This window comes from Salarias fasciatus, chromosome 19, assembly GCF_902148845.1.
Source record: "Salarias fasciatus chromosome 19, fSalaFa1.1, whole genome shotgun sequence".
Lineage (NCBI taxonomy): Eukaryota > Metazoa > Chordata > Actinopteri > Blenniiformes > Blenniidae > Salarias > Salarias fasciatus.
The window spans coordinates 13,978,776-14,003,001 of record NC_043763.1 but is presented as its reverse complement, the minus strand read 5'-3'; the positions used below and the strand labels follow the sequence as shown (position 1 = coordinate 14,003,001).

The 24,226-nt window shown below is 44.0% G+C and overlaps 1 protein-coding gene across 6 annotated transcripts in view; it reads right to left on the bottom strand.

Annotated features, from left to right (window-relative positions):
- The window catches only part of qkia (QKI, KH domain containing, RNA binding a), an 81,220-nt gene that overhangs the window by 18,486 nt on the left and 38,508 nt on the right, over positions 1–24,226 (bottom strand). For all 6 annotated transcript variants that reach the window (XM_030116604.1, XM_030116607.1, XM_030116603.1 and 3 more), the window contains exons 3-4: positions 20,939–21,055; positions 13,615–13,758 (exon numbers count right to left, since the gene is read on the bottom strand). In XM_030116604.1, the coding sequence (XP_029972464.1) occupies positions 13,615–13,758; positions 20,939–21,055 (261 nt within the window). The remainder of the gene's footprint in view (positions 1–13,614; positions 13,759–20,938; positions 21,056–24,226) is intronic.

The window sequence follows — 24,226 nt, the reverse complement described above, 5'->3', positions numbered from 1 at the left end:
TCCTCTCTTAATACTTTTTCTTTCTGCATCATAACAAAGCTCCTAAGTGCCGGGGCCTCAGACTTTAAAGACTCTGTTCAGCCTGCTGCTGCACTGCTCTGCGCTCGGTATTACAGACAATATGTTGCAAAGACCTATTAATATAACTGGCAGAGCACAGTTCAGGCCCACAGCCTGGCTGGGGTTAAATCTCGGGGGTAACATTGACTGCAGACTTTTGGGTGGCAGACCCAGGCTGAGCCCTGGAACTGGCTCTGGCTCGTGGATCACTGGGAGTCATAACAGCTTTTTATTGTGCCGGAGTGGGCAGCCTTGGTGCCTCTGTGTTCGTCCTATCAATATCTGCTGACAGACCTACACACAAACTCGGTGCCACCAACGGCAGAAAGGAGCAGAGGAGGAGAAAGAAGAAGAAAATGTGTTTTTCTACAGGCTTACCAAAGAAAGGAGTGAGAAAAAAAAAAAAAACCCTGCAAAAAATCCCCAGTTTTTCTTTCCCATCAAAAACATTTCCAGGAGTACAAGGGGGAAAGCAGGGTGGAAATTCTGAGTGATCTTGTTTATCTTTAGGAACTGGGCTGGTACTTCGTGTAACATAACAGCATTAGGAACGGATTAAACTTCATATAAATAACCTAGGAAAATACATAGAGATTTGGCAACACGATTTAGATACATTATAAAAGCTTGTTGGCCTGCACTAGCGCTGACAAACAGATGATGTTACAAGCTGAAAGCAAGAGGGATCACACGGTTCCACCATGTTGCGGAGACTAATAAATGCCTGCTTCTCCGGCCCTTCTCTTCTTATCAGCTCGTCTCCTCCTAGCAATAATTCCGCCTTTTCCTCCCACCTTCCCAATCTGCATTCCAAAACTCTCCCTCAGCCATCCACTTCTTTTCAATGTCTCCTTCCACTTTGCCCCGTCTCTCCCTGCCCCTCCCGCTTCTCTCATTCCACCATGCTGCCAGACGGTGTATTGTTCTGTCGCTGCGATCCTTTAATGCCATCCAATCGAGCAGGGAATATCTTGAAGGGATTTGGCCAGGGATGATTTGGGAGCTTTAAATACTGCTACGGGGATTTGCATAAGATTCAGAGATCCTGACTCAGAGCCGATCACAGACGCTTTCTCCTGAAACAGGGATCTAAGCACCTCCTGCAGGTTGTGGATTCAAACTGGGAAACACTTAGATGGAGGTGCACATGTGCAGGCCAGAACTATCTTTCATGCAGCTTCCTAGGGGGTCCGGAGATAATCTAGCTCCAGGGATTGTCTGCAAATGTGTTAATCTCAATTCATTCAAAAAGTTTCAATATTTACTCCTAATGCCCACATTAACAGGGCAGATTAGGGACTTATTAGGAAGGCCACATGAAACCTAATATTGTCCTGTTACAAAATGAAACTTCTGCTAAGGTTACTTTGATCACTAAGTCCAATGCATACTAAAGATTTCAACTTTACAAAGCAGAAATTACTGGAATCTTTAAAAGTATAGTTATCACTTCAGTGTTAGTAATGCTGACTGTCAACACTCCCCAGATCAGGGAAAAACCCTGATTTCAGCAAAGCTTTTTGAAAACCAACCGCAAAAAAAAAAAAAAAAAAAAAAAAAAAAAAAAGGCAACTCAATCCACATTTTACCATGGGACAACCAGTGAGCAACACACACTGCGAGCGGACGTCAACCCTAAAAACAACAGCAGCATGAAGGAGACAGAGAAAAGAAAGGGATTGAGATAAACAAAGCAAATGAACCCAAGCGACATTAAAACAGAACAGAGGCAAAGCCTGTATATGCAAGACACCACGGAGGAGGAGGAGGAGGAGGAGAGAACCATCAGGCCGGAGCTGGTGGGACCGAGAGAATGAAGTTTGAAATGACTTGAGCGATGGCTGGCAAAGCGAGGCATCACAGACTGGAGGACTGTGAATTTGATGGGCAGCCTTTGGGCTCTCTGAACACTGAGCTCTACACAATCCTATTTTCCTGCCTAAACACTGGGACACACTGTCGCTGGAGAGGCAGAGATGAAAGCTGTGTGTGTGTATGTGTGTGTGCTCCCCACGCCACAGATGTTAAAGCCTGGGTATGGTGCTAGCCATGGGGAAGTTCGCAAACTACTGTGGGTGGACAATGTATAAAGTGGCGTGAGAGAGAGAGAGAGAGAGAGAGACAAAAAAAAGAGGCGAAATGCCGATGAGACAATGTGCATGACTCTTGATCAGCATTGAGCCTCTGGAAACGAGTTGGAACTGCGACTTCGCCACACTCGACCCACAGGCATATGCACACTTCTGCATTTCCTTGCCTCTCTGTAAAAGGATTAAGGAGACCTTCAAAGAGAGGCAGAGAGATTGGCCAGGGGCCTGCGGGGGTCCCTCTTCTCGCCACTGGAGGACCGGGGCAGATTAAAACTGCCCAGGCCTCTCAGCCTGCCTTGTTACCCGCCTCCGCTTCCCGCGTGCTGCATTAGGACAGTCGAAACCCCCCTCCGGAGGGAGCAAAGCACAACCAGGTGGATTAAGAAGGAGGTTATTTTACAATGATGTGTGGGACCTGGGTGGTTAGGGACTGCACTGCATGTGTATGTCGGAGCACTGAAATTAAAAGGACTCTACAACGGGAGGAAAGGCAATTTTCTAAATGGTCCAAAAGGGCCAGTGTACACAGAACACACCTTCACAGGGGAATGAAGCGGACTTTAAAAGTCTAAATGGATGAGACAGGAGGAGAAACAGGACGAGATCCCCTCGGACAGGAGAAATGAATAAGATGGATTAGCAACAGGATGATGTTTCAAGGAGAAACGAGAGAATGAGGCACCCAAGAGAAGGTGTGAAAGAGAAAGAGCTAATTGTGGTGTGATGGGAGCAAAGGTTGGGTCCAGGACCAAGTACGAAGGGCCCTCACAGTCAAAAGCCAACCTCAGCCCTCCTTAGAGTTGATTAAATACTATGGCTCGGGGATTAATTGTTCGACAACTATTCACTGATATATTCTAAAAGCATATTTACTCGGCTCATAAACTCCAGTCTCTTCTTTTATTTTCTTTTTTTTTTGCTTGCGCTAGTTGGCTGGTAGAGCGCAGAGGGATAAAACATGCCATTCAGCACAAATGTTATTGCAATCTGAATCTTCTCCCCGCCTTGGATTTCAACCATTTCCTGTGGCTCGATCCGTGAGCAGACTGACGATGAGCGGAACAGCATGGAGAACAAAATTCAGAGTCACACAGAACTCATTGCTTGTTCTTATGTCACCATGTGCTTATAAGCAGCATATTTGTGTAGTACAAACTGTGCACACGCGCACACACACACACACACGCACAAGAAAATCCGATCTATTGGAGGGGGTTTTCACGCCGAACTTGCTTAGTTCAGTTAAAGCAAACTGTGGTCTGTTTATTTGCAATCCTTGGGTAGGAGAAAACGATCTGAGCTCATGCACAAAACCAAACAATCGTTCTGAGACAGCTTAAAAAACATGCTCCCAGTTTGAGTCCAAGCAGACGCTGCATCTCTATTTGCACAAATTCTTTGTTTGTGGTCTGAAAACAAATGGACCGACCAGAGTATTTTGTGACAGCGGATGTTTGACTTCGTGATGAATTCAAAAGCTTAACTACCGCTTGCGTTCATGAACTGTGAAAGAAGTGACCTTATACTCATTCTGAGTGCTGCTCATAAAAAATCATTTCAACATGGAAAACACATACATCTCCCAGCATGTGAGTGCAGGTTCTCACACTGGTCAATAGAACAAAACCAGATGCATGAGCTCTCATTAGAGGCTGATAACAAGAAAATTAAATCATTGCTATGGTCCGATGGTGGATTTTTAGCCAATAATGAGACGTTGAAGCAAACACACAGTTCAACATCACAGACTAGAGCTCGGGGTCAGCCGTACAGTCACAGTTTACTCAATGAGACAACAATAACAGCGGTTATATACACACAGCAAAAGCAAATCATCAAACAAGCAGAACTCACTCTGCCTCAAGTTAACTCAAAGTCCTCTGTTCAACAAAACTGACAAAGGCTGATTATTTCTTCCTCCTTTCAGCAGTTGCTTTCTGCGCATCAAGGAGGAAGAATGAAGAAGGAAAAAAGTCTTGCTGAAGAAGTTTGAAAGGCTGTGCATAGTTAGAAATGGGAAACAACAGTTATTAGTTTGTCTCAAAAAGGAAACCAATTAAAAAATATTCTCCCGGCTGTTGTACATTATAGTTGTGTATTTCTTTTGTTAAAAATTGGGCTGGCATTCAAAATATTGGACATTCCACTGACAATATTAGTATTACCCACTAAAGAAAGACAATTAACTGCTATCGTTATCTGTTGTGAGATTCTATATCAGCGCATCTGTAGTTAAAACTGAAGACTCTCGATTTACAGTTCATTAAAATGAGCACTAATAACCCCTAAAACATTTCTGTGCAAGATTACTTTATTCTCTCTGATACTATCATTTAATACTAATACACTGCACAAATGTTCCTCATGGTGATTTTCTTTTTTAAATAAATTCTTGGTGAATGTCTGAACATGCCTCACTCACTGCACATATCTGTCTTATGGACCCGATTTTCCATTGAATGCATTGATTTCTTGTTCTGATTGTGTGAGATCCACACAACTTAAATATACAGAGTCAGTTTGTAAACTCTTAGTGTGAATACAAACAATCTCTCTTGGTCTATTTAGAAGTCTGAGTGAACATTACGGCCGACGTAAACTGTTGTTTTTTGGATTTTTTTGGGATGCGTTACGTAAACAAACTGCAGTTTCATCTAATATTGTTTCTCTGCACCTAAACTGGCTGAAGTAATCCATGTGCAGAAGAACGGGAGGAAGCAGGGAAGGTGGCCAGCACTGAGCAGGTTGTTCCCTACGGGGCTGCTGTTTCTTTCGGGTCAGAGCCACCTGTCTGCCCCCGAGGAGAGCCGGAGAGCTGGAGCTGAGGAGGGGTGGCAGATGGACAGAGAGAGGAAGAAGATGGAGGGTGGTGGACCCTCACAGGCAAGACCAGACCTGGTCCCTACTGTCAGGAAAGAAGCTTCCAGGAAAAACTTGCACACATATTGGAAGCTGAAGCTCCAGCAGAGCCTGAACTGGAGGAATGTGTGTGACATGAGAATGTCAAATATTTATTTTGTCCATAGACAAATATACAATTTTGTATTTTTGTACTCTTCAACGCTATGAGTCACCGGAATGAAAGGCACAGATGCTGCAGCCCTCTTCAGAGGTTTGCAACCTCAGTGATGCCAACAGGATGATGTGAACTTCAGTAGTAGAAGACTGGAGTGACCAGCATGTCCCTCCTTCACAGAGAGGAAAAAGAGAATCGCACACAGCAGCAGGGAGGGAAAGAACAAAGACAAAGGGAAACAAATACAACAGAGGTGGGGAAATGCTGGGAGAAGGCTGAGACAAGGGGGGGGGGGGGGGACTGTTTTTGAGAAGGTGTTTGAAATTCAATCGCATAGACACAATGGAAGACAACAGAATTAAAGCAAAACTGAAAGCAAAATCTCTAACTACAGCATACTGTGTGCGATAATACCGCAAAACATGTATTATACTATAAACACCACCACCAGGAGAAGGAGCGGGGTGGCCTTTTACTGACCGAGGAACAAAGCACATTTCAGAGGTAATGAATACAAAAATATTCTCTTCTTGCCTTTCTCCCCTCGTAAAAACGCAGCGGTACAGCTCAGGTAAAAATAGCCTCTAAATTCATGTGTGTGCAAAATGTAGGTGTGGGGGCATCTTTTTCCTACTCTGTACTGGTGGTGTAGTGGGATGCCAGTGAAGGTCCTGTTTGAGCCTCCTCTCACATGTTTGAAGTTAAAGCCAACATTACCCCTGTGGGATTAGGTGGAGTGTGTGTGTGTGTGTAGCTGCTGAAGTGGAGTTGCTGGGCCTGAGCTTGCCAGTTATTCAGTTAAACCTTGAAGTCAGAAAGAAAAGGGAAATAATAAAAGGGGACTATAAATGTGTGTGCATGCCTGAGTGAGTAATGTTTCACCTGACAGAACTGATGTGGTCACGTCCCACAAGCAGGTCAATCAAATATCAAGCAGTAGTGGTCCTTAGTGGCATAAGTGTCAGAAACGCCACACTTCCTGTGGTCAAATGGTTGAAGTGGTCAATTCCAATTATGCACTCATCGCATCTAGATCATTAATCGGAGGTGACGTATACATCATGCGTTTGCTCTCCACTGCTCTCCTGAATACAAGGTTTCAATACAAGACCGTGAGGTATCTGCCTCAGACGTGCTAGCTCGAGCACAAATGGACCACGAGGCCGGATAAATGAGTAGAGAGTGAGGGGATTGAAGAAGGATAATGATGAAAGAGGGCGACAAGAGGGGTGCTGGAAGTCAGGGGCTACACTGCTCCAGGCCAGAACTTATACTGCCCGAGAGAAAAGGCAAAGTTATGAAAGAAAAAAAAAAAAAGACTCGTATGAACGTACACACGCAGGCAAAGCAAAAAACAGCTGCACTAAAAGAGGGAAAACACTGACGCAGTCCTGCCGTCTCAAGTAGAGGTCATCAAGTCAAGGAAGCCAATTAAAAAGATGATTAACATTCATGTGGGAGATGCTGTGTCTGGGTGCAGGTGGGATGGACTCGGCATTCTCTCACACGTATACATGTATAATGGGAGCAGTGAACAGTGCAGTCCAGCCTGTTACAGCTGTGGTGTCCTGGGAGGTGGGGATCAGGAGGTTAATATGATCCAATCCAGCTCCTTCATTAGCTCGATGAAGGTAATAACCGTGTGCAGAGAGAGAGGGGAGCTGCCATACAACCAGCCTCAAGCTCTACAAGCCGAACACCACTCCGTCCTGAGTGCAAGGCGGAAAGGCTGCTGTTGCGCATGCACACCACACGCATTGCGAATACGTCTACACAACTGTCCGAGCACTTCCATTGTTAATGTTGATAGCACATTGCTCTCTGCATCCATGTGTGTGTGCTTTCATTACAAAGCCAACCAACACCACCACCTCATGGCACAGCATGAAAACTACATAAATTTCTGTGTTTCTGTCATTGCCGTCTAGACGGACATCGTTTTCAGAACGTTGTCATGTAAATATCGAACTCTTCTGAGATGAGAACGCAAAAATCGATGCATTTTCACTTGAAATGTTCTGCAAACGGGGCCTAATGGAGCACCCTCACCAATCAGTCAAGATGTGTGTGCTTCTGCTCAGGGAAAAAGCTGAGCATCACACACCAATGAGGGCAAGATGAGGGGAAGTAGATTAAGAGTAAATATGAGAAGAATGGTCGTGATAGGTAGGCCTAACAGAGAATAAACATCATTAATTGGAGAGGCACACATGGATGGATGCAGCCAGATGGTGTTTTGTACTCATTTGTCATACACTGCTGACAGAGAGAGAGGGAGGGAGAGGAGAGTGAGAACCAGAAAAGAGAAGGAGAAAAACAAAAAGAGGTGTTTGCTGATTGCTAAGTCAGTACACTGCTGCCTAGAACAGACTTCCACTGTTTAAATCTAGCTCTGATTGTTCTGCCTCATCTTCTCTCTGTGCCTGTGCCTTTCCAGACTGAGTGGTTCTGATGGTGCTGCCATTGTACACTCTGCCAAGCCGGATGCATACTGGTGAGTACAGACACAACACCCCGCAGATAGCCAAGCTTGGCATCCATTAAGGTCCATCTGTCAGCCTCTCACAAAACACACCATCTACTGTATGCCTGTTCTCAAAGGTGGTCCGGAGCAGAGAGGAGAAAGAGAGAGGAGGGACAGAAGACTCAGGTGAGCGAAAGGCACAACTGAGCTTGCCAAAAATAAATAATAAATAAATAAAAAGAAACTTGGTCTTAGCAGATTAGAACCAGAGTGAGGATAAACTTGATAACTGACTGAAAATTGTAACTTTGGTAGAAGCTGCCAGGACATTTATAAAAAAATAAGTAAAATAATGGATTATTGTCTTAATTTTCATCACGGACAAAAACTCTGAGTTGAAATGTTTAAAACAGAACTTAGAAAAATAGGCGACAGAAGGATGGAGGCAAGAGTGATGGAGGGGGAGTACAAGAGGGAGCAGGAAGCTGGAGTCGGGACACAGAACTGGTTTCCCACTGTCCCACAAATGGAGAGCAGTGCTCGAGGCCACTGTCTGCTCGGTGCTGCTCGCATGCTCACTTTGTTCTCGGCAATGACAGTTTCATTCAGGGAGACATACACTCGCCTCTCCAGGGCCAAAGTGCCCCAAAGCCAACCAGCTCTGTCTTTCTGTGTGCTGCTCTCCTTTCAGACCCAACCATTCTTGCCTTTTCAATGCACTATATGTGTGTCAGTGTGTGTTATGAGTCTCAACTCTACACATTTGCAGTCTTTATGTACTGCGGGTTCCTCGCAGAGTCCCTGCCATCACTGCACAGATTTGGAGGTTGACTTCAACTTAAACCCAAAGATCTTGCAAATCAACTAATTTCATAAGTATAACATCAAAATCCAATTATAAATGAACACAATCAATTTTGCAAGCAATCTGCTAATGAGAGCATGGAAAAACTGCAGCTGAGGTCGATTTCTGATGAGACATGGTTACTCAAGTTTTAATAATTCCGAATTTCACTGATTCATCTCAACAATGTCAAAAAATGATGTTGACTCAAAATATATGGCATCCTGACAACAGTGAATCACCACTTAAATGTTTTAAATAAGGATAATACGGCCATCCGATTGCTACTAAATTTATTTCTAAAAGTGTTTGATGATAGATATTGCTATGAAAAAGTATGTTTGGATTCCAATAAACAACATTAACAAATCTAACAACTCTGGTGAGACAGTGCCTTTCTTGTATCCCTTCCATAAAAATTGCTCCAGCACACTGGTTACTACTGAGTTGTACAGAGGCCTTCTATAATGAGCTTGAGTGCTTAAAAGCAAAAAGTAAGTAGAAATATATTTCTCTTAGCACTTGAGCACTCTTCTGTTGTCTTTTGACAAATAGGAAATACAAGCAACCATGACTGTGCACTCATTTTCAATCGGTGATCTAAATAAGTTGCTATAGGGAGTGATCACATTACTACAGATCACACAGTGATACATTTAAAAAAGCAATTCACTAGGCATCATATCACAGATATAGCACAGAGGAAGATATCTATTCCAGCAGTCTCTTCTTTTTCATCAGTCGCTCTTCCTCCCTCTATCACACCCACTCACTGTGTAACAGTTAATGTATTTTAATATAATTTAATAAAAATGTAATGTATCCCCTGACTAACATGGTTACTGCCAATTAAAAAGTACATCTGCACTAAATCATTTGGAGGCGGCTGGAGCTACGCGGCGCGCGGCTGCACCGGATCTGTGACGTCACGGCAGGTGTTTCCTCCTCGGCTCTCGGAGGTAAAAATACCTGCTTTAACCTAATTAAACTGAACAGACTCACAGTGTATCAAGCTGGGACCTGGTGCAGAGGTCTCACTTGGCCTTTTAATGAGGATTATACACAAACCTGTCAGGAAGAAGAGGTCCAACCTGCTAGAAAGTCATGGGGATGTGTCATTTCCTCTGTGCAGTTTCCAGGCTGTGATTTTTTTTTTTTTTTTTAAACAGAATTTCTGTAGTCTTCTTCCAAGCTTTGTTTGACAGGGGGAGTACAACTCAGCAGAAGATCATTGATAACATATGGAGGTGATTCACATGGATTTGGATTTAAGCTGTTGTCTGTTTACACAAGTCAGATGAGAGCTGACTTTCATTTGTTATGACAACACCGTTCTGCATAATCTTGGCAGACACCAGTCGGGCTTTCTGCCTCTCTCACAGTTGGTCCGAGTCTTCATGTCAGTCACGTGACAATGCCTGCGCCTGCAGGCCCAATCACTCCTGCTCTCCAGCTCTTAAAAGGACAGGAAGGGGAAGTGGAATCGGCCATTCACGGGGTTTTCTGCATACCGCTCTGCCAGTGTCTGAATGGAGGTTACCTAAAGTGCAGTGGGGCTGCGCTGCCGGCTCCGTTCGAGGGCCTTAATGAAGGACTCAGGGGATCAGCGGAGCATTTCACTCAGTGTGTATGTGTGCGCGTGTGCATGCATGTGGGAGCATTTCTCCGGGCCTGCATATCTACGTGTGCGCGCGCCGGAGTGTATGTGCGCACCAGGGCAGGATCAGTGGAGTAAATCCACACTTGAAAGAGTAGCTCAATCAAGCTCTCCCACCCAGCTCTCCCCCTTCCTCCCTCTGCCTCTCATCTCCCCCATGCTCCTCTGCTCCCAGTTCATGTGGAGTTGAATAGTTCACAGGACCAGGGTGCAAAAGAGCAACGTCAGGGGCAGAAAGAAAAGCTGGCGTGTGTGTCTACAGCTCGTCTCATCTGTGCGGCTTCCCAGATTCACGTCTGCAATGAGAACGTCAACAACGGTCCATTCAACCGTGATTTGCTCAAACAGTTTCGAAGTCAGTCTGTTAGTTTGAAATTCTTTTAAAAAAAAAAAAGAAAAGGGTATTATCCGTGAGCTGTGATTATGAAATGCTAACAAATTTTATCAGGGAAATTAAATAAATTCAAGTATAAAATTAACTCAATCAACAGGTTTGTTTTTTTTCTTCATTTTTTTTTAACAATACTATTGCATCAAAGTTTGAAATATTGCTACAGCAGCAGCCATATTTGAAGATCTGAAACAAAAAGCTTCAAAACAAGGTGCCTCCTTTTATATTAAAATGACATTTCCTGCTAAACATCGCTGCACTTCCTAAACAAATTTCCGAGGACATAAATGAACGCCACAAACCAGACTGTCTAACTATAGCTTAGCTGTTAACTATGGGGTTTTTCATGCCAGACATCCTGGTCCCCTGTTGCCAAATCAGTCAATTGTGAGATTATTTTAAAACAAAACTGTCATTATAAAGCCTTTAACATCAGCTCAGGGCCAGGCCTGCAGACAAAACAACCTTTTGGTTATCACTCAATCCCCAGAGCTCCTTGTTTCATTTCCGCAGCTGGGCCCTCTTCAATGACAACTGAAGCCTTTCCCTCGAAAGGGAATAAAAAGCGTGACCTCATCTTGTTTCCTGTGCGATGTAATAAAAGCGATTTTACGCTGCCAAATGTGGAGAAGATGCCCTTCATTAGAACAGTGCGTACTCAGCATGTCCATACTTTAATCCAATTTAGTTTAGCACGATAAAGGGCATTACTGCCAACCAGTCCTACGCCCACTCTTCACACGAGTGCATACTGATACATGCAATGACATGAAAAAATATGGATCCCAAAAGGGGTTATTGGATATATAATGGACCAACCCTGCAGTTAGAGCGACTGGGCACTTGCACTGTGATTGTGAACTGAAACATTTGCTGATATTTTGATTCATTGGATGTTGATGGGTGACGGTATCGTGATGATATAAGAAAAATAACCACAGTATTTCATTTAAATTTGAGAGGAGGGATTCAAGTAACTATGTCTAGCTAATGGAAGGATCGTTTCATAATGTGTAAATGAACAGAAAGCCCCTCTTGAAAGAAAAAAAAAAAAGGGCCTATATGTGAATAATTAGCTCTATAAAACTCCTCTTTGAATTATGGGCAGAGTGAAACTTTTTATGAGTAGAGTTTGACGAGTGTCTCAAAAGAGCTCGAAGCTGCTTTCTTGTGCTCGAGAAATAAAAAGAGCCTCTTAAAACCACTCTACGTTTCAGGTGCTGATTCACAAGACCATCTTTAATGGACTTGTCAGGCTGCAAAATGCACATAGATTTCTAGAAAAAGTGAGAACGCTATTTTTTACGGCACGCCATTCAGATGAGTTTTAGCTGCCAAGAGCTGTCACTGACTTCAAAGGGGTTCTTTTGTGTATGTGCCGACACATGTGTGCTAACAGTGACTCATTCTGTGCGACTGTTGAGAAACATTGTCGCTTCTAGATACGGCTTCACCCCCGAGTTTACGTGCACAGGCACACACGCGCTGTTTACGTGCATGTGTATGTGCAGTGTGTCAACATCCTTTGTGTATACGTACAGGCTGTGGGGATCTGTAACACTCAAAAACAAAACAAGTGCCTTAAGGAATGACAGGGAGGCTGAAGAGGAGACAGGCAATCCAGGAACAAGAGGACATGAATTAAAGTGCTTTTCACACTGTCAAACAAGACTAGGCCTCGATGAGACTGAAAGGGTAGAAATATCACACTTAAAAAGGAGCTACAAGAAGGCATCTCAGAGCAAGATGTTTGTGCATAAGGCAGTGCTGCCGGAAAAAAGTCTTATAGCCGGAGATCCTGCCACCGTGTGATGGATGAGCTGATTGTTGAATGTCCTGTTCTGATGGATTTCAGCGCAGATTTGGATGACTGCAGCATTATTGTCATCAAGTCAAGTAACCTGTGACCCACAGTCCGTTTTCATTTGTGAGCATTGCCTGAGAAGAAGCAGAGCCCAAAATGAGTGAGTGCTGGCTTTTGAGGGGTTCCTTTCTCTGAATTACTGAAATGTCCATGTTAGGGTGACGCAAACCGGATTTTCTCCACACAGTAATGCTATGTAAACCTATGCATGTGCAGTGTAGCTCTCATTCGGATGTTGGTCGACCTCTTTATCCATCTCTTTATCATCATCATTAATGTGATCTCTCCTTGAACTTGGAAGCAGCAGCATAGTTTTTTTTTTTTTTAGTTTTGTATATTTTTCATCCACTGAACACTGTTGATCAATGTGGAAAAATTGACGGTGGGATCTAAACGCATCACATTGCATCTTGCTCTGCAGGAAGAATGGCAAATGTGTTGCCCTCGGTTTTTCTGGGGGGAATACTTGCTTGGTTGTTGCAGAAGGCTTCATAACACTACAACTGAAAAATATTGGACGCTGATAAAATACAATGCTGTTAAATCTGCTGCAAATGACCTTGGTGCCTTTGGTTCTCCTACAGTGAAAGAATGTAAATATAAAGTGCACATAATTTTGCATTAACAGGGAAAAATGTACAAAGGAAAAGCTGATTAACAAGGTTACAATTCAAGTGAAACTGCATATACAGTCTAACCTTGCATGGCTGGTCCCATGTGCGCAGATCACCAAACCCAGCGCATTGCCACCTGCTGGTAAATCTGGGTTTTCAGCTGCTTACCCACATGGTCACAACCAGTTCACAACAAAAACACACAAATTGTGCCAAAATAATACCAACGGCCCTGACCGGTGACGTAGTGTACGAGGAAGTGTGGGCAGAGGGAAAGCGGAGATTAAGCGTGGCGGACGCAGGGGGTGTGAGCAGCTAGTTTTTCCTCTCCGCTGGAGGTACAGCCAACCTGTTCCCCTGGTCTTATTTATGGGAGTAAACAGGATGCTAACAGTGGGATAGAGGTGATGCGCCATATGTAACTCTGCCGTCCCGTTGTTTTTGCCGACGATAGCCGAGCGCGGGAGAGCACTGCAGCGTTGGTAAATCAAAAGCTGCACCGTGTCATTTGTCTTCCAGGAAAATTCAAATCATGGTACTCGTGGAAAACATTAAACGCCTAATCAAGCGGTGAGTGGCTCCCGCTGCATGTATGGGCATGTGTATGTACTCACAGCAGGTACGAGGAGCTTCTTGACCTCCTCCACTGCTCTCCTCATCTTGATCTCAGCTCTGGCCTGCGTGTCTTCCACTGTGATCAGGACATGAAGGTCTTCATTTAGGTGTTCCCAGTTCGGTTTCCCTCTGTTCTGCTCCTCCTGGACACAGAAATGGGAAGAGCGAGAGAGACGGTGAGTGGATGTGACAGTGTGGGTGTGCTGGAGCACCAGTGCAGTAACACAGCGTATCAGAGGAAGCGGAGGCAAGAGGCAGGCGTACACAGAGGACGGCGAGGCCCTGTGAAGAGAAACAGGATGACAGCACCGGCCCTTTAGTCAGCTATTTAGGTTTAACTTTGAAAGGACACCCTTCTTTAATAGATCCCTCGCTTCACAGAGGCAAAGATGACAGCTAGCCCTGCAGCAATTAATATCAGTGAAAGATGGATGGATGCGGGGATCAGAGAGCGATGGATGGGGATTTTCAAACCGCGCCAACTTTACTAGCAGGAATGAAATTATGACACGTGGATCCAGTTCAAAGCGCTGCAGGACAGAGTGTGAAGGTACACAAGGGTCTGCATCAGACCAACATGTTTGTGAGGACAATACTGTCGAGGCAACAATAGCTCACTCAGGGAGTAGTTTTCCTTTCTACAAAAAAAGGCAGAAGCCGAGGCTCTCACAAGGACTCAAACTTTACAACCGGTATACCTGGAAGGCAAAATGGACTGTATTCAAAAAACAACCTCTGCTGCTGGATTTTGCTTTCAAAATGGTTAAATAGGGAGCGTTTTCATGATGTGAATTGTTGTGGCGAAGGTTTGAAAATGCTTTCTATTTCCGGTACCTCCACGAAAACCGCCGCCACACTGAACCCTTGTGAAAAGGTAACACTGGAAAGAGACAAATGGCTAGCAGTAGCCTTATTACTCTCAGAATTTTAATTACAGCTCATGTACTAGAGCCATTTTCCTCCCTGCTCTTGTTGCTCCACTGACAGCGAGTCAACAAGCCGACACTGAGGTTGACTCAAACGTCATTGAAAGCTGAAAACTTTCAGTAGAGGTCTAGTTTGTTTCAAAACGACCTTGGATTCCTTGATGTGTGACACTGTGTTGAACGATCAAAAGGGTTTCATAGCCCTCTGAAATTGAATCAAAAGGCCTTTTAAAAATTACAAACTGTGATTTCTTCAGTGTGTCTCCAGCAGCCGTCACTTCCTCCTGTTGGTGCGCGCCAATACGGACTGCTGCTGAATCCAGTGTGGTTGACTCCCACCTAAACAACCCCCTCAACCTTAGATCACGCCTCTTTTTGGAGTAATGGGGTCCTGCGAGGGTGTCTAATTACAAACAATGCATTGCCGAGCTCCGCAGGTGATCGACCTGACATAATTTCAATACACTCACCGAGCGCCACAAAGTGAGAAGGAGCAGACACACACGCACACACACAGCTTAGAGCCAGAGCCGAGTGCCACCCACCTGCTTTCTACTCCACAGAGAGCTGTTGCCATGGCACTGCTCTTTAACACACACACACACACACACACACACACACACACACACACACACACACACACACACACACACACACACACACACACACACACACACACACACACACACACACACACACACACACACACACACACACACACACACACACACACACACACACACACACACACACACACACACACACACACACACGTTCAATATTCCACTCTCGTTTTCCCCTTTTCCACATGCGGGTGGGCAGCAGTGGGGGCTACTTTCAGCAGTCAGGCCATTATTTCACCATGGCTGTTTGCTTATGGCCGATTAGGGGACGTGGGGACCGGAAGGTGACTCAGCATTTCCTGTAAGGGACAAGATAGACGCGCCGTACGGGCTGCTTCTATATGCTGGGACACAATATGAAAGCACATGGTAGATACACAAGTAAGTAGCTAACGGCAAATTACTTCTCAAATTAACAAATCTTGGTCCATCTGACGTTCCGATTGGCCAATTCTGATTTAGTGAGGACTGCAGTCAAAGAGAACTGGGGGAAGCCATACACACACACACACATACACACACCAGCCTGACGGCCTGTGAACAAGGTCAGTGTGTGCCCTCTGAGAGAAAGTGACAGCATGACAAACAGGAGGAAAGCTGGGGCGGGCAGGGGGGGGGCGTGGTGGGTGAGGGGAGGGCGAGCAGGAATACTGGGAAGGCCTTTGAACACAATGTCCGCACTAGCTGACATGAAATGCCAAGGCAATCACCACATACCGGAGTGCAATCGGTTTTGGCAAAATATGCGGCGTGAATGAACCGTACGAATACCGACTCGACGGAAGAGGATCAGAGGGAAAGACTGTTAGTTATGTTGTTCCACTTCCATCGTCTGTACAGCACCTGTTTGCTTGCTGGATTTCACACCCTTCAGCTCGAGTCCAATAAAATTGAAGGCCCAAGTTTTCACAACATGGCTGCCACCACATGCTCAAGCGCTGAAAAAATAGCACTGTTTGTTTTTTCCCTTTTAAGGTTCTACAGCACAAAACAACAGTGGCACCAGTGTTTTTTTTTTTTTTTTTTTTTTTTTTGGTAACTATATAGACCCTCTTTCACCCTGGATTTGTTGCATAGCTTAAGGACATGCAGCACAGTATGCAACTGCACTTTCCATTCCTGGTGCTTCACAGAAAACAGAGTGCCACTTGATGTATGTGGAAGCTATAGTTTTGTACTTAAGTAGCCACGTATGAAACATTTTTACACTCGCCCACGTGTGTCCCACCCTGCTCTGATCAGGGCCTACGCCAATAACAAGAGGAGTCAGAACAACTGAGGCCTGATGGCAGCAGACTTAACAGGTGCACAGTGGGGGGCTGCAGAGGCATGGAAGGACAAGAGAGGACGTGTGAGGTTGGAGAAGGAAAAATGATCAGCATTGATGAGGGTATATGGAATTAAACATTGGCTACAATCCAAGAAAAAGCCATTGATTGCTTTAATGATGAAACTTATTTTTACAACTGCATTATCCTGTATTCCTTACACCAATGATGTCTATGTATTTTTGTCGATGAGGAAAAGCACCCAAAAAAATGTTATGAACTATTCCACCCATGACGGCTGGACATGTGATATGTGAACACGTGAAGCAATTATATCTCTCTTGAATTTAATCGTGGCAGCCTAAATCCAGATCTCGATCAAACTTTGACTAATTGCCCCATGTGAGATCCGAATCTAAAAGGCCAAAGAGGTCACACTGCGTGTGACAAACTGTGGTGAACAGCTCGCTTGAATGTCACTATTTCAAGCTCTGTGTGGGAAGAAGATCCAAAGGATAGGGTATAAATTATAAGCAGTGAAACATACTGCAGCGGTAGCTTCACTTCCATTTATGTGCTGAGAGCCACTGCATCTATCCACCTTTTGGCCTTTTAGAGCCATTTGAAGACATTAACCCTGAGGCACCCGAAAAGTAATACCAGGTCACTGTAACACTTGGACTCTTGAGACTTAATAAAGACAAAACAAGCTTTCAGTGCTGTGGGAGAAGAGCTGAGGGGGAAAAAAACAAAAAACAAAAAAAACGACGTCTGCTTTAAACAAAACAAATTTGCTAGCTGCAGTGCCAGCAGGCTAATCAAATCCAGCATATCGGCTGCCAATGTCACATATTAGTTCATAAGCAATAAAACGTAGGAGCTGCGCTGTGACACCGTCGACTGGCTGCCAGGAGTTGATAGTTCAAACCAGAGGCTTACTTGGCTCCTCGAGTGACTGTGCTGAGGCCACAGTTTTGGTTATTATGTGTTAGGGACAATCAGCAAAAAAAAAAAAAAAAAAACAAATCAAAGCAAATTCGTTTGATAGAGAGCGCCTCGAAAAGTCTGTGAGGACATTTAGTTTGGCTCTGAGTAACACAGCTGTCTGTTGTGCTAACCGTAATCTTGGTGTGCAGCAGGCAAAATACAATCAGGGAATTGTGCTGTGCGAAAGGGGAAGGGAAATCCCAATTCCATGAGTGCACTGGTCGATATAACGTACCTGTAATTTAATTGCAGCTGTTGGTGCTGTTGTTTTGCATTAAGCAGGAGCGTGGGAGTGAAAAACAGAGACAGAGCTGCCACGTCGGATCAAAGGGTGATGGGAATGTAAGCGCCAGTCTGAGTCCTTCATACCGGTCAGGACTGTAATTACAGGAGTGAGAGTTCGTCTATCCTACTTCAACAAATGTGTCAGACAGACTGAGTCCAGAAGTTTGAGAAGTCAAACCAAAGTAGCAGCAATCGAGCCATCTCGATCTGCTCCACTTCAACGTGAAGTTCTACTGAAATAGCTTTATTTTGTTCCCCCACACACTGTTGTCAATGTTTTCAAGGTGCAGCTGTTGACATTCTTAGGCAGTAAACTGGATTACTTTTTTCTGTGTTGGTTAAAAGTTTTTATTCAAAATATCCAGCCTTTACAGTCTGCAGTTTATCCTCTAAGATTTAAAGCTTTAACTTTCATTTAAACTCAGTTTTGAAAACGGTTTATTCCAGTAAACACTGGATATTTTCTGATCCAATCCAAGGTTCCATCAGTCATTTTAAAGGCTGATAATAAACATCGTCCTTAATCTGTCTTTCCATTTTGAACCAGAACAAAGAGAACAGTGTGTTATATCAAAACAATTTCAGCCTATATAAAAGCAATAGTTTGGCTGAGAATTTTGAGGAAAATTGAAAAATAATTACCATTTTAATTTGGCTAAAGATTGTATCTGATACAGGTAGTTTCAACGGTCTATATGGAACTGTCTGTTCCATCCATGGTCAAAATTAAAAGGACTGAATTTAACTGAAATCAGCAGTATTCCCTAACAAAATGAAAAAATAAAAACAAACGGCAAATCTGGTTGAACAAAACAAAGTGCAAATCAAATGTTAAAGAAAATTGACAAAATATATATATGCTTGGCTGCTTAATATGTAATATATTGAGATTAAACCCAGCTGAAAGACAGACAGCTCATGAATTACAGATCTCTATGAGAATTCAATGCAAAATTTGATTAACATATCTTTAATTATAAGCATTTGATCGTGTCGTTTGATATATGAGTGTGTCATATTTATTCTCTACCTGCCTGTTTTCTCTTTGATCTGTTTTCGTCTCTCACCACTGTGCTTTATTTCACTGGGCTCCTCTCCCTCTCTCTCTCAGTCCCTGCCTCGCTCGCTCCCAGCGCGTAGCTCCAGTGAGCCGACTCTCCGTCAGGCAGCGCGGCCCAAGAGGGAGTAACCAGCTGAATTATTGAGAGCATAAAAATGCTGCCGCTAATGGATCCTGAATAAACACACTGGCTAAGCTGCTGCCGTGGCATCCTCTGCTGCCACGGGGCATCAAGCTGAAAATACTGAGGCTGAGGAAGGAGTGACTGGAGGCTGCTGCTGGGAGCCGCAGCCACGACACCCTGGAGTCACCTCGGAACATCTGGAGCCCAACAAGCAAACCTCATGATCGTTCTGATTCATGGATAAAAAAAAAAAAAAAAAAACAACACATCAACATTCTGGTGGAAAAAAAAATAGGGCTGTACCCAAACAATATACATCTTTGTTTCCATTAATTTTATGCCTTCAACCACAACCATCTATGACGCACTTTAAATGTTGGGTAACCGTGACTGTCTTTCAATTTAAAGCACAGAGTGAAGAAACAGTCCTGCTTGCGTTTATTGATTTGTAACACTTGTAACACACTAATTGTGTCGGGACTTTCCATTCCAGACGAATCAGTGAGTCATTAAGCTTTAAGATAGTGCGAGATTCTGAAGGTGATCACAGAGTCACGTTATGAGCTAAAACAAACTCCTGGAGCGTATGTGCGCGCGTGTGTGGTGGGAGGGCGCTTGCACGTGCACGAGCGTGTTCGCTCCCATTTAACTACTTCTGGATCTAATTCCAAAGAAAGAGCCATAGCAGAGTGTCTTCATCTTGTTCTGTGATAATGAACACACTCCGAGGGAAATGGGAGATGAGATAGAAATTAAAATACGCGTGGAGGAACCATAAAAAAGAAAGACGGACGAAAACGGTGGCCCTGCAGCATACGGGAGCTTCTAAGATTATAACTCCACCGAAAGTCTGCAGGTCTGGGAGCCTGTTTTATCTCCTCAGCTACTGTCTTTTATGACACATGATATACAGTGAACCCTGTGTGCACAAAAAAAAGGTGGCTGCCACATCAAGTGCCACAAACTGATCCATGTAAATAGGCTGCGGTGTTTCATAACTGCATGGTAAGTCTGAATAACTAGGAACTACAAGCAAATAGTAAAAACAGATAATAAAAAAAACAGATTAATCTCCAAAAGGTGTCAGTCAGTGATGGAAAAAAATAAACAGGAAAAAACAGCCGAAAGCAGCCATTACAGCAGCGTTTGAAGCCCATGGGCAAATATGCACAGATGCTTGAAATACCACAATTTTCAAAACTGTCAATTTGTCCTCACGGTAACTTCAAAGTAGATCACTAAATCTGATCTGACACACTCGAGACCCCTGTGGGAATGCATGTGAGCTGCTGCTGCTTCGACAATTAAAGTTTAAGTTCGTTCAATTATCTGCTCTGGCTGAACGGTGTGGCGAGTCAAAATGGAACATATGAACTCAAATACGGCATTTCAGAGAAGGGTGGCCTGACAGAACCGCAACCGTGGACTTCCGAAACATGGTCCGACTTTGTTCGCTTGACTTTTAAGAAGCTGTCTTGGTGATGGTTACAGTCCAGATTTTAAGTGTTCTCTGGAAAAGCACAGGTAACAAAACAGGACAAAAAAAAAAAATGTTGCAGAATGCCCCCCCTGTTGGCTTTAGGATATGTAGACACACAACATTAGCCTTTTATGTCTACAACCTCAGCTCAGCAGGTCCAGAAATAGAGGCTGCCCTGGCCTCGGTCGCCTGCCTTTACTACTGCCTTCTGTACTTTCCACTGCACAGCATTTGGCAAACAGCGCTATCAAATGTCAGCATGCGGCCAGCAGGCATCCACTGAGCGTGTGTCTGCGTCATATTTCGACAGGGATGGCGTGAAGTTTTTTTTGTGTGACAACTGTCGCGCCGAATAGCACAACACTGTACCGACTAGTCAAAGTGAACAGTGAATCGGTAAATGGGCTTCAGCGTCAGCTGTTTTTTTTTTTTGGGGGGGGGGGGGGGGGGGGGGGGGGAAAAAAAAAAAAAAAAAAAAAGCGATCCGTTTTCTGTGTGAGTGAAATTTAATGAGGAACTTCATTATCAATAAATGACATCCATGAAAGGCACTGGGCTCGATAAGCTTACCTTCTTTTTGTCTCTCATGGAGCTTTTGCCTCGCACCATGATTTTGCATCCCGTCTCTGCTTCCAACTGTTTGGCTGTGAGTCCCCGGGGGCCCAGGATTCTCCCCACAAAGTTATACTGCAGAGACACAGAGAAAGAGAAAAATGTGAATCTTTTGGCTGAAAAAAAATCAACAAAAAAACATTTACATTCTGTCAAGATTTCAAATCAGCTTCCATGAAGCATACTGAAGAGCTGCCCTCTGCTGCAACAACCGCAAACAACACAAAACAAATCACATGGAAAAGCTTCTTTCTGCCATTCAAAGAAAAGTTGGTGCGTGATGTTAGGTGACCATGCAGCATGTAGTAATATTCTCTGGCACTGTAACAAGAATGTGATTTGTGGTAAATTCTAACACTTAAGTAGATGACAATAAATGCCTTTGAGATTTTTTTTCTTCAAATAACACCAATCTGCCTCTTGCCCCCAATTTACACCAGCTGGGTCCTGTTTTTTTTTCTTCTTCTTTCTTCACCACGTGCATCTGCAGCATCCATCACCAGCAGCAGCAGTAGAGCAGTTTGCTGACTTTAACGACATTTTTAAAATTTTCTGAATCTCACTTCTGCTTTCTGGCCACCAGGTATAAAAATTGCCGCCGTAATGAGACAAATCAAAATTCAGACTAAATCTGTCGTTTTTAAAATAAACAGATATTTGTGGAGGATCTGCATAACTCTGTTACACGTCATTCATGGAGCGGAACACTGAGCCATGAATGCACAGTTCATGAAAACATCCACCACAATTTTTGCACTGCGTTATTGCTTAAGCTGATATCGCACTAATGATAAATTTGCAATATTTTGTGCAGGCTGAGAGCACACTACACATTCACCTCATAACATGACTAAAATAGCTGCATTAGCTATGCATTTCCCGTCGCTCTCCATGGTGGCAGCACAGTCAAATTCCAAAGAGAGATCTGCTTGCCCTTATTTTAAAACCCTTGCTATGGTCTAAATATTTTATATAAAAACAGAATATTAACTACGGTGTGTTACTCAAGCAGGGAGGAAACTAGTGGAAAAATGGGACGGAGACGGTTTTAAAAGAAAGGCGAGCTGTGGGACACGGCGGTGTGATTGACAACCTTCTGATCAAGACGCCCCCCCCCTCACTGATGGTGCCTCTGAAGCTCTGTGCCAAAAGGAGATATATCATTGGTGTAATCCTCCACACATGAAAGTGATCTGCAACAAAACGTGCTGAAATAATCCAACACATTTCCTGTTTCTTTCTTTTTTTTTTTTTTTTTTGCCAAAACAAAAACAGGAGGAGAGGAGAAGCACGCTGATGCGAAAAGAGGTAAACAAACCACCCGTGTTTCAACCAAGCGTGCAGCGTCTGGTCGAGAGCATGATGGCGAAGACAGCTCTGACACCATTAAAATGGGATCTTTTTACTGAGGCAAAATTTCCAAACCTGAAATATTCAAATGCTCAGCAGCGTGGCAGAGAGCTTTCCTTGACAATCACAAGCACAACTATTCGTCTCTTGGGCCGGTACAATGAGCTGTGACACGTCTGCATTAAATTCTTAAATGCAGTCACATCTGCTTATGCACTCCACTGCACCACTTGCACAACCCAAAAGGCCAGTCAGAGAAGTCACATTTAATTACAGTGGGATTACACATTGAACAGGGTGTTGATGTATTCCCCTAAAACAAAGTAAACACTGGTGAGGACAATCAGAAACTCGGGGCTGTTGTTTTTCCTGCTCCCTGTCGGTGAGGCTTGCCAGCATCCCTCGGCGTGTCTTGAACAGGAAAGACACACCCTGTGGCTGCAGAGATGCTGGCGTCCTTACAAATGATCTTAGCAGGGGGAAAGCCGGGCCTTATGAATGTTTGTCTGTCACAAGGCAAATGTCGGTTTGGTTAACTCTAATAAAAGGAAACTGGTGCAGGGGCTACATTTCAGGCGGTGTGTGACACCTGAACTTTGAGGTCGGCCACCGACCGAGCACAATATACATTGGCCCGCTCCTGAATTCAAAACACGCACACACATGCACATCCCCAGGAGCGCTGAACAGAGAGCTGTCCGTCTGCATCACAGTACCCGCTGCAGACAAGGGTGAACCCTGAGCTCCAGGCATGGCGGTGCTGCTTTGGTCCTCCCACACACACACACACACACACTTATAACCAACTGAGTGAAGCTACAGTGACAATATCCATGTTGTTGTTATCCAGCCTTCTTTGCAAACACATTCACAAATTCTGTCACACACACATAAATAGCACCTACAAAATAAGTCAAAGGTTTAACTTTCCAAGCTTTAACATCCCATCAGATATTAAACCACGTAGGGAAAAGGAAAGAGCGTCTCATTTTAAATCTGGGGTGGTGACTACTTGGAAAAGTGCTACAGAAAGGCCATTTGATATCTTATTCTAGGCCTTTACACTCTGACTAATACTGCTCTCCCCGTGACAGCAGAAGGTGTTCACCGAGGACGTGAATATGTTGATGACAATTGCACTTGACAGAGAGCAGCAGTCTGACGGAGCACAGCCCAAAGAAATAAAAAGAGAAAAGGTTAGTGAGAAAATGACAAAAGGAGAAAAGGGATGGAAAAGTGACGGGCGTCCTGTTTCTCCCAGAACTTGGGAGGACCATTAGGAGGAGGAAAGACCCCGTATCTTTACAGTTTTCTCACTCTGCATGCTGACGAACCCACAAGTCAGCTCCCTCAGAGAGAGTAAAAGTCTGTTTCTGACTGACTCACAAACAGATGTGCACAAACAAACACCACTGGAGGAAAACGCTCCACATCAAAGGCTTCGTTCAGTGGTTTTTCAGGTTGCGGGGAGGGTTCTGCCCCTGCGGGGTGCTAGAAGGTATCGAAGGTTTGCAACAGTAGAAGCTAATCTCTCGGGAGTTGCCGTTTCCCCTTTTTAAATTTGCAAAAAGAAATTTCCAAATTAAAGAAGTTAATTTGTTTACATTAAAATAAGCATTAGAGTGAAACTATAAGCAAAACAGTTGCCACAAATACAGAGCCGGAGTCAGATTAACCCTTGCTGGTAAACAAACAAACAAAAAAATTTCAAAAGGTCAAAGCTTGGATTCAAGCGTCCAAGTCTTAAGAGCCGGGTCTGCTTTGAAGAGACCTGGGCAGGTCTAAAAATATTGACTCCAAGACAAGTTCAAAGTTTGCTTTAAAGAGTCATGGGCCAGCTTTCAGAGCATGTGTCTCTTTCAAAGAGTCCAGGTGAGTATTAAAGAGTATGGCTGC